The sequence below is a fragment of the Panthera tigris genome, chromosome C1 (assembly GCF_018350195.1).
Source record: "Panthera tigris isolate Pti1 chromosome C1, P.tigris_Pti1_mat1.1, whole genome shotgun sequence".
Taxonomy (NCBI): domain Eukaryota; kingdom Metazoa; phylum Chordata; class Mammalia; order Carnivora; family Felidae; genus Panthera; species Panthera tigris.
Window position 1 is genome coordinate 93,424,608 of NC_056667.1, and position 10,474 is coordinate 93,435,081.

The 10,474-nt window shown below is 55.4% G+C and overlaps 1 protein-coding gene across 2 annotated transcripts; it reads left to right on the top strand.

The window, feature by feature from the left end:
- Positions 1–1,161: 1,161 nt before the first annotated feature.
- Positions 1,162–5,732, top strand: PROK1 (prokineticin 1). Of its 2 annotated transcripts, XM_007076401.3 has the most exons (3): positions 1,162–1,386; positions 3,889–4,014; positions 5,611–5,732. In XM_007076401.3, the coding sequence occupies exons 1-3, from the start codon at positions 1,315–1,317 to the stop codon at positions 5,728–5,730; spliced, it is 318 nt and encodes a 105-aa protein (XP_007076463.2). In that variant the 5' UTR covers positions 1,162–1,314; the 3' UTR covers positions 5,731–5,732. The 2 variants fall into 2 exon arrangements, with proteins under 2 accessions (XP_007076463.2, XP_042852538.1); XM_042996604.1 differs by lacking the exon at positions 5,611–5,732 and having other exon boundaries at positions 3,889–4,278.
- The last annotated feature ends 4,742 nt before the right edge of the window (positions 5,733–10,474 follow it).

The window sequence follows — 10,474 nt, forward strand, 5'->3', positions numbered from 1 at the left end:
CTCACCTCTCTCTGCACTTTTAAGTGCCTGCCAGTGTTTTTATGTGAAAACCCTATTTTCCTGAGACACTCCGAGAAAAAAGCCATTCGATGGGTGACTCCGTTTGGAAAATACTGCAAATTACATTTCCTGCTTGGTGGCCTAAGAAAGGCTCTGAAAAGTCCCGCAGTAAAAATCCTGGTTGAACTTCTGTAATCAGTGTTTCCCAAAGCATTGACTGTAGACATCTTGTATTTATTTATTGGTGTGTGTAACATCTATTAACATATTGCAAAGCTTACCTTGGAAGCAATAGCTTTTATCCTTGCAGAGAGAAGCAGATTGTCTGGTACAGGATTCCGGGAGCTCTCTCTGGGTTGGCTGCGGTGAGAAGTCTGGGACCAGGGCTTCCTCTCCTAGCAGGAGGGCCCGTGCCTGAAGTCAGCGTCCCACAAAGCTGGCACCTGAACCCAACATGTTTGCTCACCCACTGTCATGTTCACCCCCAAACCAGGAAGGCAGCAGTGAGGCTCCTGGCCCCTGTTAGCTGCACCCCGGCCCAAGCATGCTTCTCTACAGAGATCTGGGCACGAGCTCATCTTCTGCCCTTTGATTCCTGTACAGGTGACACTCGGTGTTTCTCCTGAGCTTCTTAGAGAACAATTCCTTAGGTGTGCCTCTCAGAGACATCAACCCCACAAACCTGGCCTTGCTCTCTTACTGTCTCATTTCTCCCTATTGGAATTTTCACCTAGAGGAACAGGGACACTCCCTTACCCACCTGTGTCCTCTCGGCCACCAACTCGGTGTTGAACACACAGTCGATGGTAAATGCCTAGATCATTCTTGTTGGCTTAATTGTGATGATCCCGCATGTTGCACGGTTTGGAGCAGAGAAGGATAGATGGTGATGTTGTAAACCTCTTAATTCATTGCCAGAGCCGCCTCACCCCTGCCCTGAGCAAAGGAGAAAGATGCCCCAGAGGCAGAAAAGACTATGGAGGGAAATGTATGTAACTGACTGCATCTTTGTGTTCCTGGCAGGGCTGGAGCCAGTCAGCGTCCCGATGTGTTCATTTTTATTGGTTTTGATGGTGATTTGATGTCATCAGGGATTCAGGTCTCACGTTCGTCCCTGCGATCATCTGAATAACACTGGTGACGGGGAAGGGAAGAGCAGAGACAGGCACCCATAGGCAGCCTGGATCGGACCGTATAAATCTGGGAGGAGGGAGGGGGCCGGACGCCTGGCCTTCCCAGCTGGCACACGAGGCTGAGTGGAAGCCAGCGACAGGCAGTGGAGCGGGAGGCGTTGTGCCTTCACCCCAAGTGACCATGAAAGGGGCCATGCGAGTCTCAATCATGTTCCTTCTGGTGACTGTGTCGGACTGTGCCGTGATCACAGGGGTAAGTCGTCCAACTTCCTCTACGCCCTGGGTTTGGGGGGGGATGTCAGGGTCTGCACGGGATGGGAGCCAGCGACCATGCAGGGGGCAAGCCAAAAAAACTGGGGCGTCAGCCGGCATTTTAGAGAGGTGTTCCACATGATTTTCGGATTAGTTAGACCTCACTCCACTAGACGGGATCCACTTTTGAGCAGCTGTGTGTAAACCAAATCTAATTTCCAACTGCATTAAGAGAACATCAAACATTTTGACGTTTCGACCTCTGGTAACATGAAGATTCCTATTGTGTAATAAGAAATTCCTCTCTAAAGTGGGTTAGCACCCCTTGATTTATCTTTTGTGAAAATTTTGGTTTTCATATACAATGTGGTCCACATGTCAAGTTTAGTTTACACAGCATGATGACTTGATTGAACGCAGTGACCTTATTAGCTTTCATTGGGGGCATTTAACCTCTGCTTTTTCCACTCTTAAGAAAGGTTGCCTTGAAATTCTTTCTTCCCTTTATTTTTTATGTATTTTAGCCGTGCCCAGTTCTGATAAGAACATTTGGCTGGGTGCACCCAAAAACGAGCACCGGGTACCAAGCAGAAATCTCGTCTCCCAAGGGACGTTTGCCACACACAGGCGCTGCCTGTCTTAGAATTCAAAACACTCGGATTATGGTTCTCTTGTAGCATTTTGGCTTTAACCGGAACCACCCTCAAATGTGTTACAGTGGTGGGACCATTCTTACTAAAACAGAGAGTAATACTTTACCAGAGAGCTTTCCAGATAAAAGCCGCTAGAGGAAAAAAAAAAAAGAGGGAAATTTATTATTTTTTTCCGAAGTCCCTCAACTTTTTACATAGAGAATGAAAACGTAGAAAAATGCCAAACAATTCCTGGAATCGTATTAGTTTTAATGTTCACAGAAAGGAAAACTTCTTTCTTCTCCTTTTTAAAGGAAAAAGACTGAGTTTCAAAGACGAACAAATATTAAAGGCAAGTCAATGCTTTTGAGACCCGGAGCATGAATAACACTGTTAGGGCAAAATTATACCTAATGAATGTCAGCCTCTGAATCTTCCTACTGTGTAGCTTGACCATCGGGGAGGCTGAGAAAGAGAGACAGAAGCCACCGAGAGGGATGGGGGCTGAGGGTTCACGCTGATGCCCAGGTTACCTCACTGTGTGAGCTCCAACATCTGGCCGAGTGGCGGTGGGAAAATGCCTTTCTAGCAAACACTTCAGCTGGACCTTTTGAAAAGCACAGTGAGGGAGAAATCTAGGGTGGAAGGAAATGCATGGCAGACATGTGCAGGAGAGTGTGGGACCCAGTGCTGAGGGGGTCAGGACTTCCCTCCATTCTCCATGCCCAGGGGCTGCCCCGGGGGGACTCCCAAGAAGAGGCTGGTAGGACATCGTCATATGGCCTTGCTCCCTGCATAGTGACCATCCCAAATTCGGGCTTGGATGGTCCTTCCTGCCAGAGTGGGGACAATGATGTCCCAACTCTGTGGGAGAAGAGTCAGGTAGGGCCTGCTTGGCCCCAACCCTGGTCAGTGTGCGAGATGTACCCTTGCTGGGCTGGAGACCTGCATGGCCAGGTGACTGCCCCCTGCACCTCTTCTGGGTGACAAGCAGACCCTGCGCCCCCACTTTCCTTCCTGGGGCTGAGCCAGTGGGCAGCCTCCCGCTCCTGCCAGGTCCCAGGCAGGCAGCGAGAGCCTGCCCCATGGCCTTCTGTTGGAGAAGAGTGAACCAAAACCCACTTGCGAATCTCAGCTCAGATAAGCCACAAAGCTTTCCTGCAAGTGGAAAGATTGGGTGCTTCTCTATCGTGGCCCCACTTGAGTCTGGAGCAGCTCAGAGGTCGATTTTGTTTCAAGCAGGCTTGTGTGGCCTTCTTTTCAAATGGCAACTTCCAGAAACCAGGCAAGGCCGCCCAGCTCCTGTTTGGAGCCCAACCCAGAGGGGTCCATCCCTATCTGGGGTTCAAAGAGGCCTGCTGAGAAGCACTGGGGGAGACACCGCTTCTCAGGGGGCACCGGCCCCCGGCTGAGGCGGGGATTCCGGTGAGGGCCGAGGTGGGGGCCAGCACCAACCCCGGGTGTGGGGTCAAGGTTGGAGAGTCTGGTCACAGGAGACTCAGCACTGACCACCTAGGGGCTTGGGCCATCAATTCCCCTCCCGCCTTTGGGAATTCAAATTAATTTGATGTCACCCGTGTCCCTTGAGCATTTCCCAGTGCTGGAAGGGCCATGTCTCCTAACTTCTAAGGTTGTCAGGAGAGTTGCCCCCCTATTGGGCAGCCTCAGTGGAGCTTGGTTCGGGGGGGTGGTGGTCCTCAGATGCAGTTCTGCTGCCCCGCGGAGGCCTGAGCATCCTGTCGTGAGCGGAGCAGGAGCAAGAATGAGCTGCCCAAGGTGTGAGGCCACCAGGGTTTTCGGATGTACCTCTTCCTTCCGGTTTCTCTTGAGGGGCGCTAATGGGCACTAACGACTCCTGTCTCCCCTCTCAGGCCTGTGAGCGGGATGTGCAGTGTGGGACGGGCACCTGCTGCGCCATCAGCCTGTGGCTGCGTGGGCTTCGGATGTGCACCCCGCTGGGGCGGGAAGGAGATGAGTGTCACCCGGGCAGCCGAAAGGTACTGCACAGACTTGCTCAGGGCAGAGAGCCGGCGACACAGCTGGGACTGGACCCCGATTTTCAGACTGACTCTAGGATCATCTTACGGGTGTTCGGCACTGCCTCCTTGCTTTTTGGAGAAAGCCTGGGGTAGAGTAGGGGGGCACTAAGCACACAGCCTGTTAGATCTGTGGGCTGGGACCCCAGCTGCTCCTCTGCTGTGTGGTCTTGGGCAATTAGCAGGACTTCTCTGGGCCTCGGGCGCTGTATACAACCAGGCAAGTAGAATGATTACCCCTGAAGTCTCTTTCAGATCTGAATATGAACTCAGATTCTCAAAGGATCCCGAATGGCCTGTGCCCCTGGACCCCTCCCTCAAGAATATGCAGTAATACTCATGGAAGGGCCTTCCATCCAAGGCCTGGTTAGGGTGAGGCAAGGCCCGTGCCCAGCGCATACACTTTAAGGAGGCGCTCACTCTTTGGGGCCCCAAGCACCTGACTCTCGCCCTGCTCCCAGCCCAGGGGGCATCGAAGGGCCACGAGGTCTTTGCTTCTGAACGGCCAGGTACGGGAGCAGCCACAGGTGTGTACAGGGACCCGTGTGTCTGTCACCTTCCCCGGCTTCCTGTGGTTCAGGAGTCCTTCGTGCTCTCCTGGGGGATATGCCTACACCGGGAGCCCTGGTTTCTTCTGGGGTCAGAGCATCATCCTGTAGTCACCCCCCCACCCCGCCATTGCAGCTGCTTGGGGAATGGGGGGGAGATGCAGCTGAGCCAAGACCCTCGGGACAGCACAGCAGTCCTTGCCGCGTCAGGGTGTGTCAGGTGGTTCGGCTGCAGACCTCCGTTCCCAAAAGGGACACCGGTGACAATATAACCGCGTGCCACTTTTCAGACTACCTGCTTTTGCAAATATATAGTTTAAACCTCTTCACAACCATTTGTGGTAGGTGCTATTATGAACCCATTTTGAGGATAATAACACCCATTTTTGAGACACCAAGATTAAAGGACTCGCCGGTTTTCACACCGCTGGGAAGTTGGCAGACCTGGGATTGGAACCGGGGGCAGTCTGACGCTGTCTGTGGTCACAACCGTTCCTATTCACCCTCTCTTGAGGAAGCCTCAGTGGTCTAGCCTCTGGGTGAGAGTCACGGGGCAGAGGCAGTGTCTGTCCTGTCCACGGCTGCGTCCCCAGTACCCAACATCAAGCGCACGCTAAGTGAACTGTAAGTGAGATTCAGTCAACGACCGTGTGTGCACGCATTCACGTGGGTGTGCATGCATTCACGTGGGTGTCAGGTCAGCGAGGGGACTTGGCTAGGCAGCTCTGGGACTTTAAGGTTGGAGCGGACAGCACAGTATTGTGGCCGATTACATCGTCTCGAGGGCCACATTGCCCGGGTTCAAATCCTGACTCCTCCCCAAATCAGCTGTGTGATCTTGGCATATCGCTCAGCCACTCTTGCCTCAGTTTCCTCCTCTGCAATAACTGTGATTGTTGTGCTGGGTGGAGGGGTGAGACACTGGGCAGGGCTGGGCTGGCCGGGGCCCCTGCGGGAAGCCCACCTCCCTTATGGTGAAGGTGTCATCGTGTTTCTCCTCTTTCTCCAGGTCCCCTTCTTCAGAAAACGCCAGCACCACACCTGCCCCTGCCTGCCCAACCTGCTGTGCTCCAGGTGCCCGGACGGCAGGTACCGCTGCTCCACGGACTTGAAAAACATCAACTTTTAGGAGCCTGGCTATTGTCGGCACACACGCTGGGCCTCTGCATGAGAACAGCCTGTGGGGGGGGTGGGGGGTCTCTTATGGATTTTGATTTCTGCCACATGGCCCAGCTCCCCCACCACCCCGTCCCCAGTCCCCAGGCCCCAAGCTGCCTCCCCCCATCCCTCCTTCCTAGCCTACATCTGTGCATTCATGCAGACACCCGCACATGGTCCGCCAGGCTGGCCTGAGGGCGTCCCAGCCGAGGACCGTGGTCCTGGCAGCAGCTGTTACGGCTGGCTGAGGGGTTGTACGTGATCGGAAGGACACTGTTTTCCCTTAGCTCCTGCCTCACTCACCTGTCTGCTCCTTAGAGGTGACTTGTCCTCTTCTCCGGGCCCATCTGTCCCTCCTCCCGCATGTGCTCTCTGCCTGAACCTGCACAGCCCCTTGGGTGCGCTGCTCTGCGTCTCTGGCCTGAGCCTCAGGCCCTTTCTGTGAGGCCTGTGACTGTCAACCCGGGAGTCGGCCATCTTCCTTTGACTGACTAACCCCTCGGTTGTAGGCCACGGGCCCAAGGTCAGCCCTTCCCGGGGCGCAGTAGGCGGTGACCTCATGGCAGGCGTGGGAAGCCACCAGGCCAGTGCTGCATGGCCTTCGAACCCCTCCCAGCACGCCTTACCAGTTAAGCAGGGAAGCCCCCAATTCCTACTACCTCGCTCTAAAATGCAAGCGGCGGCCATTTGATCTAATCAGCTATTGACGTTTTAGGAGGCAATTAGGGAGTAACCTCAAACAGCTCCTTCCCAAGGATCGGTCCCTGGGAGCATGTCTGTGACCTTGAGGACCAAGGGCTTCTGCCCAGCTGGTGGGGGGTGGGGGTGTCAGGTGGGGGGTGGGGAGGCAGCAGGCAGGGACACTGACTTTGGATACAGGCGTGCAACCACCACTGCGGGCCCAGGCTGCACAGGCACCACACCCAGAGACAGCGTCTTCTCCAGACAGTGAGGGCTTCCTGAAGTTCAAAGCTGTCTGTCTGGGAGTTGTGTCACTGGCCTCCATTGTCATCTAAAACACAGTCGCTCTAAGCCCCTCGCATCTGGACTCTGCCCCAGGCCCACCCAGGACAGCGTGGTGATGCCCGAGGCTGCAGAATAAAAGCATGAACAAGGGGCGAGCGGCTGTGGTGTTTCTGCTGTGTCAGGATGGGGACCCAGGGGCAGGGAGGGGGGCGGGACTGGGCCTTTTCCAGGTGGGGAAAGATGCCATTGCTGTCCTCCCATCTAGGGCAATCTTTTTGAGAAAGTAGATTCAGGGTATTTTTGAATGAAGGGTGACAAGCAGTGTGCACAGCGAAGGTGCCGCTCAGGTATGTGACTCAGGCGCGTGGCTGGGTTGGAGACAGGCAGGGAGCCGTGAGCCGGTGTCTGGGTAGGGACTCCACTGTGACAGGACAACTCCCGTTTCCGCAATTGAGTCCCCTTTGCTTGGTGTCCACCAGACCCCCACGTGTGGGGTGAAAAGTCCATATCAGGATGGCCCTGAGGCTGTGTCTGAACCCAGGGCCCGGAGCATCCCCTAAGTGCCAGGTTGCTGTCCCCATGGCCCCTCCTCACCTCAAGTCCTCGCCTAGAAAAAATGCAAAATGGAAGATGAAAGTACGTTGTATCCTGTGTTTCCCAGAAGCCTCCAAACACATTGTTCCTGAGGTTCCTGAGGTTCCTGAGGCCCTGGGGGCTCCCGCCCTCCCTCGTTTACGCTTGATCTGCGAGAGCCTTGCTCAGGGGTGCTCAGCGCAGCCTTTACTGCAAGGCCACTCAGGCCAGGCCTGGGCCCCACTTAGGGGTCGTAGGTTTTGTTTTCAGCTCCTTTGACGGACCTTGTTGCCTGCTCTTGCTGACTTTTGCCCCTTCCTGCAGCCAATGAATCTCTTGCCCAGGCTCTGGACAAGGCTCAGCTGCTGGACATAGAGCTCCTGTCCACGTCCGGGGTTCCAATCTGCCCATCCTTTTTCTGTGGGTCTCCAGATACTGCCCATGGCTGCCGCCGCCGGTCGTGCAGGTGTCCCGGGCCTTTCCCAACCCTGCTGCGCCCCCTGCAGGCAGAGCCAGCCTGGGGGAGGTGCCGGCCACGTGTCTCAGCACAGTGGAGAGGGGGACGCCACCTGTAGCCCCATCCCTCCCCCCCCAGGGAGCTGGCCGGTCTGCAGACCCCAGTGAATCAAACAGGAACAATTCTCATTTTTTATACCGGAAGGCTGAGGAATGTATAATTGGCCTCTGCTCCAATTCCCTGCTGCATTTTCCCCCTAAAGACTGAAGAGCAGAAAGGGGAAGGTGGGAGGGGGTAAGAAAAGTGGATTTGTGAGAATTCTTTACATTCGGGAATAGGTTCTTCATAATTATAAAAAGAATCTACTTATGAGAATAATATATCCATAACGAAGATGTGTTCCAGAAGAATCAAATTAGGCCAGGTTTAGGTGAAATGGAGACCCCTTCAGGATTCTGGCCCCTTCAGTGACAGCCTTACCTCCCCTCAATCTCGGGACCCTTCCTTCCCGACGGGTGGAGTCTGGTGCCATCTAGTGACCAATCTGGGGATGGCATGGAAGGGTCAAGATGCACCCTTCTCAAAACAGATTCCCCAGATGTCCCCAAGTGTTAGATTCAACCAGAGGCTTAGAGGGACAATTCTTCCACCTGTGGAAAGAAATCTGTCCCCCTAAGGAGCACAGGAGAAATACTTAGTTGTCCCTATGGGTGCCGTCCCACCTAGATACCTCTTTCCTAGAAGCTGCTGTCGTCTTCCAGTGAGACATCTCTCCCAGCTTCTCCCGGAGTGGGACCACGGAGGTGGGCGGGGCCAGAGGATGATGGGATGCTCCTGCCCCCCACCTGTGCTCCTGGACACAGCCCTGGAGGCGCTGCCTCACCCCCCCCCCCCCCCCACCGAATCTCCACGTTCTCAGCTTCCACCACCCCCAGGATCAAATTCAGAAGCTCAAGAGCAATGTAGACTTTTTGTCTCTTCTCCTGTCCTTTCTCCCTGCAGCCATGGCCAAGTCTAAGCAATCAGCCTGCCCAGCATGGCCTATGGCAACTGCTGCCAACCTATTCTCTCTGCCTCCAGTTTTCCCCGTAAAATCCACCCTGGCATCTCTACCAGTCATCTCTCTAGGCGGCACATTTACCTGGTCTGTGCTCCCCAACAGCGCTTCTCGGCCCCAAAAGGGAAAGCCCAAACCTTGGCAGGGAACGAAAAGCACCTGCCCACTCTTTCTCTGCTTCTTCCATGCTCCCCACCAGGCTTCCCGGCCTCAGGACTTGCCCACAGTGTGTGGAAGATGCCACGTGTGTCTTTGCCCAGGCTCTTCCTCTATGGGGAATGTTCCGCTTCTCCTCTGGTGTCTGGTGACTTCAACATCTCCTTCAAGAGCCGCTCAAGTGCACCCCTGCCCCCATTGCATCCATCAGAACAAAAACACACCTCAGGCACCGAGTTGGCACCTGCTGTTAGGGGACACCCGTGCCTAGGTCAGCTTCTACCCAAGAGAGAAGGAAGGGCAGCGCCTGAGTCCTGCTTGTGTCCCAGGTTTGAGTAGTGGGAACCGGGCCGGAGCACCTACAGGACGGATGATGGTGGCCTCTCCGGAGGCCTCTCCCCCAGCCTGTCTCTCCGTGGCCTCACTTCCCAGGACCTAAGCTCCACTCCTGTGCTCAACACGCAGCAGATTGCATCCCTGGGGCATGAGGCCCAGGGACTGAGAAGGACCCAGGCCTGCCGGTGGAGGTGAGGTGGAAGGAGGGCAGGAGCAGGGCTCTGGACCCAGCTCACGGCCAGGTGCGTGCACCTGCCTCACAGCCTGTCGGCCACAGACCCCTGCACTCACTGGGGCCAGAGACTGTTGTCTCACAGGGCTGGCTTCAGGGTATGGGGGCCAGGGTTCTTCTCATCACAGACCAAGCCCAGTACCAGGGTACCAAGCCCAAGTACCAGGGGATACTGAGTACATGACAAAGGATGTTGGTGGGCTACCTGCCTCCCGTGGCAGCTCCTCTCCAGACCCAAATTACACAAGGCCTTGCCCTCCTGCCGTCCACACTGTTGGCTGCCACTGATGGCAGAAGGGAGTTGGAGGAGGACGTGGGGGGGAGGGCCTGCGTGGCCCAGACCCCTCCCTACATCTTCAGGGTGGAGACACTGGATGTGGCAGCCTGGCTGGCTTTCAAGACCCAAGCCTGGATCCATGCTGTGGATGGGGAGGATGCTGGGACACCTCGGCAGATTGGAAGAGAGGGCCCCCAGGGGATTGAGAAGTTTCTGGTCATCTGAAGTAGAGCCCCGGTCGATTAACTAATTAATTCATTACCAGTTTATCAGCTAAGGGGTCCCTTTGTTGTATGGTAAACAAAGGACCATGAGCTGCTGGAGGACAGAGACCGTGGTTGTTTCCTGTGTCTTGTGCCCGGCCTAGAGCTGTGCTCAACAGACATTTTCTGAATGAACGAACGAATGAATGAATGAAAAGCAGCGACGGCGCTTCCTGGGGGGAGGCGGGCTGGTGAGGGTCTCAGGGGTCTCTGGGACGTGGGCTTCTATAGCTGCCACCTCCCACAGACCCTCTCCTCCCAGAGTCCCCACACCCCAGTGCTCACCCCACCGTCTCCTTGCAGGTTCTTCCTCACCGGGGGAAGGGCCTCGGGGGCCCTGGAGATGGGGAGAGCCATACACAAAGTCAATGGCAGCCCTGAGGGTCCAGGAGGGGCCC